Source organism: Protopterus annectens, chromosome 3.part1 (genome assembly GCF_019279795.1).
Source record: "Protopterus annectens isolate FY-2018-M chromosome 3.part1, PAN1.0, whole genome shotgun sequence".
NCBI classification, from domain to species: Eukaryota; Metazoa; Chordata; order Ceratodontiformes; family Protopteridae; genus Protopterus; species Protopterus annectens.
In genome coordinates, this window is record NC_056732.1 from 1,118,130,849 (window position 1) to 1,118,149,562 (window position 18,714).

General features: G+C 39.4%; 1 protein-coding gene across 1 annotated transcript in view; it reads left to right on the forward strand.

Moving 5' to 3' along the window:
• LOC122798379 (DENN domain-containing protein 3-like) overlaps window positions 1–18,714 on the forward strand; it is a 1,373,701-nt gene that overhangs the window by 1,295,777 nt on the left and 59,210 nt on the right. The window contains exon 24 of the mRNA XM_044067263.1: window positions 14,424–14,561. Within this exon, the coding sequence (XP_043923198.1) occupies window positions 14,424–14,561 (138 nt within the window). The remainder of the gene's footprint in view (window positions 1–14,423; window positions 14,562–18,714) is intronic.

The window sequence follows — 18,714 nt, forward strand, 5'->3', positions numbered from 1 at the left end:
GCAACTTAACACCCTAAATTCCATAGTCAACTCGTCCATGAGGCTGATTTCATGCATGAGCGAAGGATCGAGTAGAGCGGCAGCTTCAGCGATTGCACTAAGAAGACAATCCTGGTTGCGCTTATGCTCCTTTGCGGAAACCTTTAAGTCTTCTTTTGCCAATGCCCCCTTTGATGGTGCCTCCCTGTTTGGGCCTAAAGTAAAGGAGACTCTCACAAGGTGTGAACAAGAAGGGAAGACCCTGTCTGCCGTAGGGGTCCGTTTTTCCGTTCCATCTAGACCCTACCCTAAAGGGCAACGAGGAGGAAAGATGTGGTTCCGAAAGACTCAGGGATCTTTTCAACACACCCAAAGAGAGGAGGGGGAAGAAATGGAAGACGCCGCCCAGCCGGCAGAGGGGGTCCACAAAATCAGGGTGACAGAGAGACGTTCTCTGGAAAACCCTTCCAGCACTCCTGAGTGCAGGCCCGACTGTCCTGCTCTGGAGGCAGTCAGGGGTCGCTTAGCTTTATACCCAGAGGCCTGGCTAAATCTTACATCAGATTACTGGGTAAAAAGCATAGTTACCAGAGGCTACAACATCCCCTTCATAACAATACCACCAAACTCCAAAAAACTCCCAGATGTTCCACCCAGTCTGCGAGATCAAGCAACCATAGAAATAAAAAGGTTGCTCGAAAACAGAGTCAACCAGTCCCAGCGGACCAAATAGGATCCGGAACTTACTCAAGGTTCTTTTTAGTTCCAAAGAAAACAGGGGACTGGAGGCCAATTCTAGACCTCAGCAAGTTAAATACCTTTGTAAAAAAGGAAAAGTTCCGGATGGTCACGCTTCAGTCAATCCTCCCTTTTCTGCAAAAGGGCGACTGGATGTGCTCTTTAGATCTCAAAGACGCATACTACCATATAAAAATGGCCAGGGCATCCAGAGATCATTTGCGCTTCCGGCTGGGAGCCAGTCATTTCCAGTTTCGCGCTCTGCCCTTTGGTCTCACCTCAGTCCCCAGGGTGTTCACCAAATGCATGGCAGTAGTAGCGTCTCACTTGAGACGAAAGGGATTCCGGGTGTTTCCTTATCTAGATGACTGGCACCTTTCCGCCACCACCAAGTGTCGTCTGCTACAAGCCAGGGACTACGCCATCAATCTTTGCTCTTCACTAGGCATAACGGTGAATTTTGGAAAATCTGTCTTATCACCGTCACAGCGTATCTTATTTATAGGAGCACAGCTAGATACCTCCCTGGCTCAAGTTACTCTCCCCCCATCAAGGGTGTCAGACCTCAGGCACCAAATTTCGCTCCTTCTTCAGAACAACAGAGTCTCAGCACGACAAGTATTAAGAGTGCTAAGCTTGATGTCAGCATCCCTTCTGGTAGTTCCCTTAGGCAGAATGCACATGAGGATCCTTCAATGGATGCTATTCGCCCAATGGTCGTATCTACAACTTCCACTGTCTCACCAAATCTGGATCACGAATTATTGCAAGAAGGATCTCTTGTGGTGGATACACAGTCAAGAGCTAACACTAGGACGACCCTTTGTATTACCCAGTCCGATAGCAACTCTAACCACGGACGCTTCCCTGATAGGGTGGGGGGGATTCTTTCAGGGACAAACAGTCTAAGGTCAATGGTCCAACTTGGAGTACAATCTGCACATCAATGTTCTAGAGATGAGGGCAGTGTTTCTAGCGTTGCAACACTTTCACGAGTCCTTACCTCGGGGAACAGTGACAGTTCAGACAGACAGCATGTCAGTAGTCTGGTACATAAACAAGCAAGGGGGAACCAGATCTTACCCGTTATGCAGAGAGGCCCTCAGAATTTGGCAATGGGCAAAGTCCACCAGACGCTTTCTGATAGCAACGCACATCCCGGGGATTTCCAACGTAATCGCGGACAGGTTGAGCAGAGCCATCCTGTTCCCTCACGAGTGGTCCCTCAAACGTCAAGTAGCGGAAGAGATCTTCCGCAGATGGGGCCAGCCTTGCTGCGACCTGTTTGCATCCCCTTTGAATGCCAAATGCAGAAGCTATTTTGCCCTGTTACCCCCCCAGGGGGTGTCCCCAGGGACGCACTGGTATACGATTGGCCCCCGGGTCTCCTTTATGCCTTTCCTCCTGTTCCGCTAATTCCCAGGTTTTTGCAGAAAGCCAAATGTCTGGACAGGACCATAATACTGATAGCACCATTCTGGCCTCGTCAAATCTGGTTTCCCTTCCTTCAATCCCATCAAGTGGAGGAACCATGGATTCTGGACCCGGTGCCAGATCTGTTGACACACTCGTCGGGAGTTCCTCACACCTCCCTCAAGACCCTCAAACTGACAGCTTGGCTGCTCCACTTCCCATCTTAGCCAGGTCGGAGTTACTATCTCCTGCAGTGCAACAAATTATTGTATCTTCTCACAAACCATCTACAAGAAAACTGTACATTAGCAAATGGAACCGTTTTGTGCACTGGGCCTCCAAACAAGGTATAGATCCATTCGGGGCCCCAGTACACCAGATACTAGATTTCCTTTCCTCTCTTTTTCAAGAAGGAGCGTCAACATCCACTATAAGAGTTCAACTGGCCGCTATATCCAATTTTCATACTGGCCGTAAGGATAGTTCTCTTATGTCTCACAGGCTTTGTAAAGCCTTCATGAAAGGTACTTTTCATCTCCGTCCTCCTTTTCATAATCCAATAGCACCTTGGAATCTTAATCTCATGCTGTCACAACTCATGTTGCCCCCTTTTGAACCAGCAACCACAACTTCGTTAAAATTGCTTTCATGGAAAACACTCTTTCTGGTTGCCATCACTTCAGCCAGAAGAGTTTCAGAGTTACAGGCTTTATCTATCCGACCCCCGTACATGATCTTTCATCCGGATAGAGTAACCTTGCGCACCAATCCATCTTTTCTTCCGAAGATTTGTTCGATTCAGAATATCAACCAATCTATTGAACTGCCTACCTTCTTTAAAAATCATTCCAATAAGCTGGAATACACATTGCATAAGTTAGACGTTCACAGACAACTAAGATTTTACTTACATAGAACAAAAGAATACAGAAAGTCGGATCAACTTTTTGTATCATATGCGGACCAAAGAAAAGGACAGGCAGTAACGAAGGTTACTTTATCCAAATGGCTCTCAGATTGCATAAAATTCGTATATGCTGAATCCAAACAACAACTTCCTTTCAAACCCAGAGCTCATTCTACAAGGGTGATTGCTACTTCTTCAGCCCATACCGCTCGTTTGCCTTTAGATACCATTTGTGCAGCGGCAACTTGGGCAAAACCACATACCTTTATCGCCCACTACAAGCTAGACAAGAACTCCAGGGACAGGGCGACGTTTGGTTCCACTGCACTCAGGAATGTTCTCCCTTGAGCCACCCGGGAAAAAAGGAGCTAGGGATGCTACCCGTGTGTAAGAACAAACGGCGAGATTGAACAATTTCACATTAAGAAGTTATGTCTTACCATAACGATCCATGTGAATTGTTCATCTCGCCTTTGTTCTTACATTCCCCCCCTCCATCCCCCGTCCTACGGTCTGGGAGAACGGTTTTTTGATTAGATTCCTTTTCAGCCTTTTCTAGGTATGGTTGACATATTATTAACATCAATAATGGCATCTTTTGTCCTCTACCTGGCAGTAGGGTTTTTAGACATGTTTCTAGAGGGATTCTTCTGGTATAGCAAACTAGATCTGAGGGTTAGCACCGGAGGACCATGGGATATTACTGTGCCTCGAGCTTTCTCGAAGATGCCAGCTAGTGATGCGGCCGACTCGGAGCTGAGGATCGGCTCCGAACCCGTGTGTAAGAACAAAGGCGAGATGAACAATTCACATGGATCGTTATGGTAAGACATAACTTCTTATTAGTCGTGTAGTCTAACTTTCTGTGTACTAAACAGCTTTAAAAACATATGTTGTGGGTAGTATGACTGAGAAAATCTTTTGAAGAGATAGGTCAAGCTTGAAAATAGGTACATATCTCCAAAAACAGTACATCATGCAAAGGGTAAATCAAGCCTGGAAAATAGGTATGTATCTCCAAAATATGTACAACTGAGAGATCTGGGTGTTTCCACTTAAATACCATAAGTTATTACATTTTTCCATATTTTATATTCTATTTAAAAATGGATATCACAGATTCTGTTAGGAGGGAATGAATAAGAAGTGGGGATAAGCTGAAGATCTACAAAGGGAACCCTGCAAAGGGAATAACAAATGACCTAGGGGGAGACTAATATTTAAATGACACACATGGATATGAAGTAATTTTTTGAATGTACCAAAATTCTCCTGACCAGCCACAGTATTACAAAATGAAAAGATATTTCCAGCACTTTCTTCACAACTTATAGTGATTTCCCCTTTGTTATGTTGGGATCAGGGGCTTTAGTAATGGATGAGCTGAAAATTTCGGCACTGTTTCATCTAATGTGACCTTTGTCTTATTGAAGCCTTCCCTTTATTTTTTACAAAGGAGTATTTCAGTGTTCTGTATGAAACTGCATTGTAATAAAAGGGATAATATCTTGTTAGGTTGTTGAACTGATTTTAGTCTACAGATGGAATGCAGAAATAGAAGTATGAGTAAGGACCTGCAAAGATTCAAGAGGTTAAACTGGAAAAAAATAACTATTTCCCTGTTTCCCCTAGTGTATCTGTTGAAAGGGGAAATATTTTACAAGGTACATGTGTATGTATATATACATACGGATTCACATCAGAATTTCGAATTCCCAAAACTTTGAATTTCATATGGTCGAGACCATATGATTGAAGTTTTAGAACTTTCAAATTCTGAAATAAATCTAAAAGGAACACAAAACCATGTTCCTCAATGTTTTTGCAGGGGGGGTAGCCCCCCCCCTGCACCTCCACCCCTCCGCTATTTAAATATACCAAATCTGAGATCGTGCTACAGCAAGAAAAAGCCCCCCCTGCACACCCACCCCTCCGCTCTTTAAATATATCAACTTCGAGATCGCACTACAGCAAGGAAAAGGGAGAATTTCCAGTTCTGCGCTGTTTGCTGATCTCCGTTAAGAATCTCAGAGTTCTAAAACTTCGATCATATGGTCTCAACGGGTCTATATTAGATGAATGAACACTTCAAATGTCAAGTAGGACATGCTCAACAGCTTTTAAGCGAACTTTCATCTAAGCAAAAGCCCTGAATGTCAAAACAAGGAGTTTTCAAAAGTTATAGTTGGCCAGCCGTCAGGAAGCCAATGGCTGATGGCTAAAATGTACTATACACCATTAACCCCCCCCCCCCCCAAAAAACAAAAAAAAAGCAAAATCAAATCAACAAACAAAATGCCCCCCACACACCCCCTACTTAAATATACCAACTCCGAGATCACACCACAGTGGAGGACTGTCATAACATTACACAGGGTGAACGACGAGACGGCACCACAGTAGAAGTCTGTAAGAATGGCTAGACAGGGTGAACATTCTGACATCAGCCATTGGCTTCCTGACAGCTGGACAACTATAACATTTCGAAATTCCTTGTTTCGACATTCTGTGGTTTTACTTAGATTGAACGTCCGCTTAAAAGCTATCGAGCATGCCATACTCAACATTTTAAGCATTCATTCATGTAATAGGGAACCAGTCTCAACCATGTGAAATTCAAAGTTTTGGGAATTCGAAATTCTGAAGGAAACCCATACATATACACATATCTATCTATCTATCTATCTATCTGTCTGTCTGTCTGTCTGTGTGTGTGTGTGTGTGTGTGTGTGTGTGTGTGTTTGTTTTAAACTTGTGTGCTCCAAGGTTATTTCTCAGAGCATGCACATCAAATTATTGCATTATTTTTTTATTTATTTAAATTTTTTTCAACATTTTCTGTTCGTATACTCATAGATATATGCTATCATTCATTTTAAGCATTCAGAAATAAACAGGAATTTTTCCTGAAAAATGATATATAAAAAACAAAAAATGGGAAAACTGTTTGTTACTCTTGGTGTTAAAGTAGACCATTCTTAAAAACTTCCTACATAAGGTCCATGTCAGAGATCACTTTGCATTCTTGTTAACAATAAGAAAATATGATTCAAGCTGATATTGCTTTTTTAAACCACAGTTTAATTAGTTAAAACAAGAGGTGTGTTCTTTTGCCTTTATCATACCTTCATCAGAGCTATATATGCATAATCTTCCATCACAGTACCACAACAGTAAATCTATGATCATTGAACAAAAGTAGTTGAACCTGCAGTCATCGAAAATGTGTTTAGAAAACATATTTTTTTGCAGGTGGGGGGGGGGGGGCAAGTCCCTGTGCCTCTCCCCCCCCCATCACCACCCCTGGATAATTATATGTACCAACTCCAAGATCGAGCTACAGTAACAAAAATCCCCAATCCCCAGTGTATTGCAGTCTCATGGTGAAAAACCTGGTGCATTTCGATTAGCTATACCGGCTCTTTCACATGTTGACAGATGGATGTTTCCTCTTCTGTGTGTGTGTGTGTGTGTGTGTGTGTGTGTGTGTGTGTGTGTGTGTGTGTGTTTGTGTAAGAGGGAGATATATAATAATAGATATGGGTCTGTATTACATTACCGAAAGTTCAAATCAGTGAAAATCAATCATGAGATGAGTTGACAACAACAAAATTGCATAAAACCAAATGTTTATGAAGTTTAAAATACCAAAGCAGTAGCTGCACATTTTCACAGCACTCAGAGCTTCTGAATGGAGATCACAGTACAGCGAGGATCGTGAAATGTACCTTTTTCCCCTCAATGTAGAGCGATCTCAGAATTGATATGTATAATTTGCAGGGGGTATGCGGGGTACAGGTAGGCTTGACCCCTGCAAAAATGTAACAGAAGCTGTATTTGTGTTGACGCAGTTGCTGTTTTGATATTTTTAACTTCAGCAAAGTAAACGTTAGGTTTTGTGCAATTTCGGTCTTGTCGTCTGACTGGATTGATTTTCTTTGATTTGAATTTATATGTGTGTGTTTATATATATATATATATATATATATATATATATATATATATATATATATACACACACACAAACACACACACACACACACACGCATATACATACAGTATTATAAAGAGCACAGTACTAAAACTTTACTATAGTTGTATGGATGTTTTAGAAACAAATGTCTGGTGTCCAAGAAGGATGACAGAATGTATTTTTCTCCTTTAGCTACACAAGATTTTATAGAATTTTCCCCAGACAGATTCTGTATCTTTCTATCCTGCGACATTTAACCAGAGTGGGGAAGGTGTCTCTTTTGCATCTTTATTGTTATGATAAAGATTGTAGGTTACTAATTAAATATGGTAAAAGGTAAAAATACTCCTACCATAGTAGTTAGAATATAAAGCTATTCAGCGTGCATGTTTTCTTTCTGGAGTTCAGTTTTAGATGAGATTCAAGAAGATGTGCAGTCCATTTTTAGCAATAGTCTTACCAACACAGTAGACAAGGTAGTTGCTAGACTTGACAAAATAGGAGTTTATTCTCTATTAGACAATGACTGTCCATTAATATTCTAAAACGAGCACACTGATTGGCCAGCCCAACCAGCGTGCCCATTGTAAGTCCGAGAATATACCAACGGAAAAAGGTCCAGTCACCTGAACTTTTTTCCATTGTTATATTGTGAATGTTTTTTTTTTTTTTTTTAAACAAAAATAAAAAATCTGTAATCTGGACATAAGAGAAAGACAGGATGGAGGAAATACTACGGAAATCAGGTATGTTATTTAAAACTGAAGACACTTACCTGATTTTCTTTGTATTTTCTCCATTCTGCCTCTCTCCTACCTATAAACTGTTGGAAACCTTTTTAATTAAAAAAAAAGAAAAACAAGAAAAAAGGAGCAACGGAGACCTTCTTTTCTCTGCTGCTTCCTTTCCAAAGCACTGATGCACTAGCTTAGCATTTGAACACAAGTCACATACGCATGTGCAGTACATCAGAAAAAGCCCCAGAATATCTAAAAACATGGAAGGGCAGCATGGAGGTATTTTTTTCTTAATTAATGTCATTGTATAATAGCAATAACCCAAGTTTGGGTGTAGACAGTGCTGGATTTACCTGTGGTTGGCTTTGTTTGGTCACTTGGGCTTTGTCCTTGTGACCAAACCACACCAACCGTAGGTAAATCCAGCATTACCCACACCCAAACATGGGTTATTGCTTACATATTTGTGTGATTCATCAACAGCTGCCATGCTATGGGTATTTTTAAGAAAACTAACATGGTTTTACAGTTTTCATACAATGCTAATGCTCCTAGGTTGGACAAATTCTTGTTTGGTCAATCAGCGGATTATATTATTGTCAATTTAGAAAACAAAAGTAGAACAGAATTTTCATTTATAGAAATGTGTATGCCAAAAGGATTTTCAGTACAAATAAGAAATCATCTTAAAGAAAAAAAATACTTCTCAGCAGTTCAGCCAACATATGCAAGGTAACTACAACTCCGATTCAGCAGGAAAAGATCAATACAGCCACAGTTCTTCAAATGGGGGTTGCCTTCTTTACTCTTGCACCTCACTAATGTTTCTACCCTCTTTTTCCCTTCTTTTCCCTAATTTTGCCTAGGAGGCAAGTTTCTAAGTTATCTTGCTGCATGACAAAAATAAATACAAATAACCACAGAAAAAATAAATACAAATAACCACAGACAAGTGTACTGTATGAACATTCATTCCATATAAATGAATTAGTTCAGAAGCCACAAGGTCAGCTGTTGCTCCACAGTCACCATCATTTTAAATACTACAAGCTGCGCAATTTGTGGTTTCATTGTTAATAAGTAAAATATTACAAAAACACATTCTCATCAAAGAGGTCAGGACTTCTGTTTTACATTGTTTATAGTTTAAAAAAAGAACAGTACCTCAAGAGTAAATATCAAGATGTTCCAGATATTAACATGTTTGTAATACAAAATCATTCAGGATGGTATCTGTCATCCCAAATTCCTAAGAAGGTAATTTGTATGGTAGACTGATGTGAATGTCTTATTCATAGGAATCTCTCTACTTCAACCTTCAACATCAAAATTACAACATATTCTTTAGATTATTCTTGGGGAATCTACTTCTGCAACCAGTACTGTAGATGGCCCTGGCAACCTTTCAGGACAACGTACAGTGAAAACACCTTCAAAGCAACACAGACAACTCTAAAACAATGTTACATAAACAAACAAAGCAGTACAAAATCTTTCCAACTTTACAAAGAAGTATTCTGGATTCAGGAGTGGGTCTTAAAATCCAACTCTCAAGTATTGCTGTCTAGTGTTTCATTTTTTTTAATCCAGCTAGCAGATGAATGTGACCTTGGCTCATGAATGAAATTTCAGTCCAGAGATATTTCCGCACAGGGATTCCCAGGTATGGATCCATTTATTAGATGTTACACAGTACAACAATAAAGTCAAAATCTTCTGTCCATTTGTGCCTCATGAGACAGTTTGTAAGATTGATACCATTTCCTTTCCATGATCTCAGATCTTAATGTATACCTTCCTACACTTTCTTCTAATTCAGTTTACCTCCTAGCGATAATTAGAGAGAGTACCTAGGGGTACTACTATAAGCGTAACAAGACAAGTAGAACAGATTTCAATTGCTGCCACTAGGCTAGAATAACATGAGATTCCCTGCTACTGGGTGATTTTTTTTCCCCTTTGTGACCATGATCTATGTCTAAGTACAAAGTGATACAACAGCACGGTATGTTATTGCATTCTATTCTCAAAACTAAATCTACCAACGTGGAGGATAGAGTTTTGACTTCTAGTGGCCGTTCCTTTAATTAACACAGTTTAAAAATCTCAAAAGAAGCTGAATGACCTATTATGAAAAAATGTTAGACACAGAAGTGGAAGACATTTGTTTCTTTGACTTTTTTAAACACCTTTATTGAATTATCACTTGTAACAGACAAATTTACATTTATATAAAAGTAATCAAACTGTATTAACACATTCACATTTACAAACATTATACTTCACATATATTCCTATATATCATATAACCTAAGCAACATTACATAAACTATCCAATTCCTGCCCTTTTTCAAAACAGGAAACATCTTTATTAAACCATCACTTTTTTGTTTCTTTGACTTTATATCACATGTACATTATTTACATAGTCTAATACCATGTTTTTGATGATTTAAATGATCATCTTGATTCAAATTTAGATTAATCATTAATCAAAGTTCATATCTCTGCAGGCTCTACTTGTGTTCCAACTGTCTCATATTAGCAATGCTTTCTGTTAAGAACTTCCTAAAAGACGTTCTTCACTTAAGACCACCAAAATTACATATTTAAGCTGTCAGTTGCAGCAAAATTAAAATACTAATCACTGTAAACACTTTTTTTGATCCCCCTACCTTGTCACAAAAGGATTTCAGAGTTGCAAAATTTCATTCATATGTCAGTGACCATGTTTTGTGTTTTACAATGACGTTTTCTTAGACGATAATGCTGTCTTTCATGTTAAACTTGTATCGGCAATAGCATCTAATCAGAACATTCAGCTGCCACTCCTTTACCAACAACTAAAATGATAAAAAGTATTGTCTTTACTTTTTGAAAGTACTCAGCCAACTTGGGTATTATGAGAAAAAATGCATCTTAACTAGAAATGAGATTATAAAGCTGTTTTAATGTAGAAAAAGGTAAGCACGTCTCTCTGTCTCTCTGTTACATTCAAGCAACTTCTGCAGACAATTAAAACCTATAGAAAATCAATATTAAATACAAAAAAGCATGCCCCATTTACATTTTCTCCAATCAAATTGTGTGTGTGTGTGTGTCCAGCAACACTTTTTTAGAGCTGCCTTAAGATTAAAATTTGAAAATTTGTCAATCTTTGTGTAGGAACAAAGCAGTCAAATTAAAAGAAAAATGCACCTCATCTGGAAATTAGATTGGAAACTATTTTAATGTAAAACTTGTAAACATTTTCATTTCATTTCTGTAATGTTTAAGAGAATTCTTCTGACAATAGAAATAATGGAAAAAAATGATTAAGACAAAAATGCATGCCCCGATTAAAAATTTCTCCACTCAAATTCAGTGTTCGCTTTAATTTAAAAATGTTCTAGTCTAATTCATTGTTTTTTTTTTTTTAATTATTAACAATGTAAAACAGAAGGACTGCCATAAAATTAAGGTGTTTTTTCAGCCCAAATGAAACACTAGCATTGATATAACATGCCACAGACAGATTAGTTAGATCGCCACAAGAGAACCTAAAATACACCAGTCTTATAGGTTCATAGGAGGTTGCCAGACTAGCTGCCATAGTGCCTTTATAAGCCTAACCATGTTAATCTTGGGGTTGCCACAATTGTCCTTGTTTAGATGGATGTACTTTACAGATCAGCACCAATTTCTCTTGTCCATGAGGGACATGGATGTCACCCCCAGGGTCAATTTGCGGTCACCTATTTGTCCTGGTTGTACTTGAATAGGGTCATTGAGGAGCTCTGCTTCACGTGAATTGGAAGTTTATTTCAGAGCAGCAGCAATCTCTGGGAGACATTGCTGTCTGTCCAGCATGTTCTGTTAATGTCACTAGCAAGGTTGAGATCCCTAGTGCGAGTGGCTCTATTGCCATTTTATTAATGGATGTGCAGCATTTCCATCAGGTCGGGGTCAGAGCCTGCCCTGTAGGTCAGGCACAAGTCGCCTCTCAGTAGCCTGTATGATACAGAGTACAGTAACAGGGCTTTCTGTCTATCCACATAGGTCATGGTTTCGAGGCCTTGTATCATCTTAGTGAGAAACCTCTGTGGTCTCTCCAGTTGCTGCAGGTGTATGGTGAGATACATGCAGAAGAGAGCATTCTACTCTATTAATGGTCTGATTAGAGTTGAGTAAAGTGGGGATATAACATCCTTAGATCTGGACGCGATGCCTTTACTTATGAGATGTGCTGCAATGTAGAAGGCTTTCCTTACCACCGTGGAAACCTGGTGGTCAAAGTTCAGATTGATGTTGACCTGTGTTCCCAGAACTCGCACCACTGGGTTTGAACTTAGAGGGGTGCTATCAGTATTGTAATTAGTGGGGAATTCTGCTTTGCCAAATGGGGTAATTGTGCACTATTTTACATTTAGTTTTAAACTGTGACTTTGGCACCAGTTATTTGTTTGTGTTAGCCCCTCCTGTAATATGTTAACATCATTGCTAGACTCGATGATTGTGCCTAGTTTAAAATCATCAATGAACTTAGTAAGCCAAAGCAATCTACTTTAGCCTGGACTTCTTGAGAAATAGATTCCAAACAGTAAAGTGCCCAATACAGATCCTTACAGTACACCACTGGTGACAGGTCTACTGGTAGAGGTGGAGTCGCCAACTTTGACAGTATGGGTTCTGTTGGTGAACCGATTAGCCACCCATCTAGTGATGTAAGGGTTAACACCTAGCTGGGAGAGTTTTTCAGTGATACCCAAATGGGTGTAGAGTTTGAAGTTCGACTACGTCCTTGTTGATAAGGTCTCTCCCTTTTTTAATTTCTCCATATCTTTTGGGTTTCTAATACCATGATGGGAATGGACCCCATTCCTAAGTCAAAGTACAATTAAAGTTCATGAAATTAGTATTGTTTCACTCTTTGATGTCATCCAGAAGGTCCATGATGTTCCTTTCCATGGCCTTGCAGATGAGACTGGTCAGACTTATGGATCTATAGTTCCCAAGGTCAATTGATGCCCCCCTTTATGCAAGGGGATTACTGTTGCTGTTCTCCATTCTGCTGGTCCAAAGCCAGTTCTCAGGCTATAGTTAAAGAGAAAGGCAAGTGGGTCAGCTATGTCATATTTTAGATTGCTTTGTAAGCAACCAGGGATGTTATCTGGTCCCATTAGGCCGGAATTGCTTAGTAAGCAACCTGGGATATTATCTGGTCCCATTGAGGCTTTGACCTTGGAGAGCAGAGGTATGACTTGATCTCTAGAGATACTAAGTAGAGAACTGGTGTCAGGTATGCTTTGGGGTATGGCTGGTGGGGATGGGGGGTGAAGTTTGTGCCAAATCTGTTAGCAAGCAGGTTGACAATCTCCTCTGGTATATTGTGAGTGGTGCCATGTACTACCAATTCGGCACATAGCTGGACATTCCCTTTTAGATTTCAGATGTAGTTAAAGAATGCTTTATGATTGTCCTTGGCTAGGGATGCTATTTTAGCTTCACGATTAGCTTTAGAGGACTTACAAGACTTCTGATTTGCTTGTTGAATCTGTGGAGGGAATTCTTCTTCTGCAGAAGTAGTTGCCTGTTGTTCTTGGACATCAGTTTCTTCCTTTTGTTATACAATCTGTTTGTACTAGTTGTCCACCAAGGTGTCTTGTTTTTTCAGGAGGACCTGGTTTTAATCTGCTCAGGTACAGCCGAGTCTATACATTTGCTAAGATGATTATCCAGGACATACGTGTATATCTGTGCATAGGAGTCATTATTGCCTGTGATTGCAGGGGGGTATAAGACTTGAGAGATGGTATACCATCACTTAGTAGACTGTAGTTTACTTTGGAGAAGTTCCTTAGTTTTTTTGCTCCTTTGGGGGTGAGGGGGTCTAATAGTTATTTGGAATGAGACTGATTTATGGTCTGACCTTACCAGAAAGGGCATCACACAGCGGGCAGTGCAGTGACCATCCAAGTTGGTATAAGTACTATGTCAAAGACATTAGAGTTCCTTGTGGAGGTGCAGACTATCTGTTCCAGAGCATTTGCATTGACAAAGTTCAGGAACCTTTGGGCAATTATGTTTGAGCTTGTGTATGTTACCCAGTCGAGGGAGGGATGACAGAATTCACCCACGATTAAAGTGTTGGGCTGTATGGCGAGTGACTCCATACATGCAATAAAATCTTTTACTTTTGTTACATGCATTTGAAAGTTAAAATAAGGTATTATTTGTTATGTTAATAACATAGTTACACACATAAATTCTCTTGTTTAATTTACTTTTGATCCTACCCACATAAAATTCTTTGCGCAGGTTTCAATTGGCCACGTAGTTAGCAGATACGATCTACAGTTGCACTGACCTAGAGCCTTACAGATAAGGCATGTATTTTCACAGGAATGGGAGTTGACATTGAATTTACATTGCGTACATTTATTGCATGAATAAGTACTTGCCTTTTGAATGCTTTTTGCCTGCTACTACTACTTTCTAATGTTAATTGTTGTTTCTATACTGAAAGCTGCTGCTACCTCATGACGTATATCATCATGGAAATTCTGCTTTAATGATTCATTATTTATGTATTTGTTGCAGCTATAAGCTGGGTAAATTGTAGAAACTTTATTATTAAGAGATTTAAGTTCATTCAGATTATAGCTACATCCAGAATAAAACATTTTGTTTTAAATAGAAGGATCAGCTCTGGGTTGCAAGTGCAGACAAGGCAGAGCTCTACATCTGGAACCTCAAAAGTCATACCCTACCACCTCAGAAGCTGTCACTTCAAGACTGTCATGGGATCCACTGCATGATCAAAGTGAAAAGTCAGGTACTGCAAGATTACAATTGTTCGATCGTTTTAAACGAGAAAGATATTTTTCATTGCCAGAAGCAATCTTCAGTCAGTGATTTTCACCTGCATTAAAGTAATCCTTTTCAATGAGAAACAGACTCCTCAGGATTCAGAAAGGCTTAGTGTGATGTGGAATCCTTATCTCAAAAGGTTTCGTCATCATACTAAGCTTTTTCAATTCACAGACTGCTCTACCATTGAGGTTTCCTATCCTGAGGGCCACAGCACAGCACAGAAAAAAGTCTTGTGGGTAAAGCTGCATGCTAGTGCAGCAGTCTCAGGGGGTGTCTACTGCTAATTAGTGATATTCTCTACCCAGGAAATAAACATGACTCCTGATATGCTTGGTCTAGCAATAGCAACTTGATGCAGTTAAACATTTTCAGTCTCAGAATCCAAACATTTTCAGTCATTTTTTTGTCTATATTCTTATTCTCCATTCTCAGTCTCAGTTATATTATTACTGCTGCTCACCACATTCCATTAAACTTTGATTCCTGTATGATGTAGGTGCATTTGGGATGATTGATACCTCACCTATGTGATCACTCACATTGTAGAATTTGTAAAAAAATATTATATATATATATATATATATATATATATATATATATATATATATATATATTTACACACGTGTGCACACACACACACACACACACACACACACACACACACACACACACACACACACACACACACACATATACATATACGTGAAGGCTTTAGAATGTTTACTGAATCTTCATCTGTTTACCTCTCCTCTCTGCAATATATAATCTGAGTAGCTAATTTCGTATTGCTTCACTTCATTGTCTTCCATAAAAATAGTTGCTCCTCAAGTAATTTCTTTTTGCTTTCTCATGTCAGTTCCACTCAGTTAAATATGTACAAGTGACTCATTATTTTCTTAAAAGCTTCCCAAAACAGAGAGGTATGGTGTCTAGGATGCTGTATCTCTCCTTTGCTAGCTATAAGCTGTCTTTTATCTGTGCTAGGTAATGAAAGAGCCTGTCAAGGAGCCACAGTTTAGGTTTCAGATCTCAACATATTCTTTTCAGGCAATGAATGGTACTTAGCAGTACAAAACTGGAAGTATGTAGCAGGCCAAACTCCAGCAAATGGGATGGAGATCTAAGAACATTTCTGTGGGTCTGTGAGCATTGCTCTTCCCAAACAAATTTATCATCTGAGGAAACACATGTTTTAGTCCATTTTGACAGGCTACATTTGGAAGGTGTTAAACCAATACAATGCCCTAGGAAGAATTAGAATTTTAGTCACTGAGTTTTTTTTTAAGCTGACAGTTTAGCCTAAGATTGAATCCTGTAACATCTTTTCTGACTCCTTCATCAAGGTTGTGAAATTTATCTTTTTCCAGAAGCAGCATAAATTAAACTCTGACCCCCCCCTACTTAGTTCCACAGAGGCACCAGTGCAAATATCATACCTCATCACTGATGACTCATCATGCATGGGGATTCAAGGGGAACAGGTGGTATATCTTAGGGTGTATGGATAAACCTGAGAAACCTTACACAATCCTTCAACCTCTTCAAAAGAAGCATCAGTTACGTAGCAGTGTTTTACAGATTAGCCTAGCATCTTATATATATAAAGTCAAATTTTAAGTGATAAGCTAAATCATCTGTGTCTTCAGTTCCTATCACAATACAAAGGATCTACTTAAAGGGTTGTTACCACAAAGAGGAGGAGATAGTGATGACATCCTTGTCTTGTACCTCTGTGAACTGCTTAGAGTATGTCTGATTATTGTTAACCTGTATGTGGGATTGGATGTTCTTGTAGAACACATGTATACACTTGAGAAAGGTGTGGAAAAAGCAAGAAAATACCAAATCCTCCCTCAAATAATTCCACCTTAGGCTGTGAGGATTCTGTAAAGTGTTCCAAATGTATATGGTACCAAAACTCGAGATCTCAACCTATACCAAGGAATAAATAAAATTAGGTAGAGAGATATGTTTATCATCCAAAACCTCCCCTTGCTCTTTTGGAGTCTCCCCTATAAAGTAAGCAGTGTGATTCCCTGTCAACTTTCAGAAGTGACTTGGAAGGTAGATGGGTGCCCTTAAATTTGTCCCCAGACTTACAGGTGCTTCCCTGCCTTGTAAGAGGAGGTAGGGACTGAGGATGGATGTTGACAAGGTGATCATGGTTTCTGGTCAAATTTGCCTTGTATATCCAACAATCTTAAGATCCTGTGGTTCAATGATCCTGTATCTTGTACTGGGTGTGTAACTGTCACCGCTGCATTGTTGTGTATTGAGTATATTCCCCTAGATTATCATCTTGCATGGCTCTCCTTCAAAAATTTTGCTTGATGTCCTTCCTTAGATTACTGTATTATTATGTATTATTACTGTGCAGTATTATAAACTGTTGGATTATCTCATCAAATAACCTGGACTTCCGACCAGGGTACCAAAGCCAAAACCTTCCACAGAGCCATATGTGTGATGTATGACCTAAACCTGTAGGCATAAGGGTACATATGCGGACATATGAGCATAAATCTCCAGACTATCTTTCCTCCAGTTTGAACACAGGTCTGGCCCTCGGTTGGTGTGTTGTATTCATAGGTTCATAAGTGTGTACTAGGCTAATGACCACTAGGGTCTTTTTAAGCCTAGCAGTGCATCCCAAATCTCTAACAAGTTCTAGTACCAATGACAAGTGTAAACAGGGGCTTGAGAGTTATAACACTTACAATCAGGGGCCTGGAAGATGAAATGTTTATAGACCGCTTGTCCATTAGAAACACTGGTGCCAAACTAGGGATACATTTCCTGTTCCCAATACAGTTGTCAAAGTTACATTTCAATTGAGTTAGGGAGAAACTCTTCTTTGTCTTCACATAGGTGGTTAGCCTGTTCCATAGATGGGGTAGTCTTTGAGATACATACTGTCTCTCCATGTTTATATTACAGGCAATGTATAAGTCTTTAAAATGGGTAAATCTGGTGCTGTTTGTTTTGTGGATATGCAGGATGTCCATCCAGGTGGGGTCTGACAATGCCTTGTACGTCAGACATTGATCTCCCCTCAAAAGCTTGTAGGAGCCAGAATACAGGGATAGGGCTTTATGGCGGCCTGGAGAGGACATGTTATTTATGCCCTGTATTCTTTTAGTGACAAACCTCTGTGGACATTCCAACTGTTGGATGTACTTGGTTAGGTACATACCAAAAGGAGGCATTGTATTTTGTGGTAAGTCTGATGAATGCTGAATATAGTGGAACAATGACCGTGGTCCTAGATACCATACCTTTGTTGCACAAAAGGTGTACAAAAAGTGTACATCTTTCAAAGGTTTAGTTGAAAGAAAAAAGGTGGCATCTGGACCAGGTGGTACTTTCAAATGTGGAAGATGCACCCAATGTTCTTTTGTGATTGATGCCAAATTTATTAAACTTAGGAATTTTGGTAAAATCACTACACATAAAAAGTACTATTGTTACACCAAGGGTGTTGTATATGTTGCATCCTGTACAGGTTGTGACTGTTACTATGTGGGTAAGACTGTCCGAGGTTTAAGACAATGGATCTATCAACACAGTTATGATATTAACAAACATAGGGAGACCAATGCCTTATTTAAGCATATTAAATTATATCCCACACACTGTTTCAAGTTTTTTGTATTAGAGCAGATCGATTTGGGTGCAAGGGGTGGACCTGTCGATGATTTTCTTGAATTTTTAGAGCTCAAGTGGCAAATAAGGTTAAATGCATGTGTGCCACCTGGGCTCAATGATAAAATTTCTATTAGTTCTATGTTAAAACTAAAAGCTGTTTTTTATGTAATGCTTTTAACATATGCTCTATTTTGGGAGATCAGTGGATCAATAATTCAGTTGTATTATTTTAGTGGGGTGTTACTTTTTTAGCATGGAATGATATCTTTTTCTAACAGGAAATGACATACTTTTTTAGCAGGAAATGACATTTTTTTAGCAGGAAATGACATCTTTCTTGTTTGACTAGTTGTTGAGTAAGGCAGGCTATTTAAATCAGCATTATGTGTGTCATGTAGCTCTGAAGAAGTCAATTTTATGTACTTTTGACTAAAGCACTAAACTCTTATCGTGGTGGAATAAAACTGTTG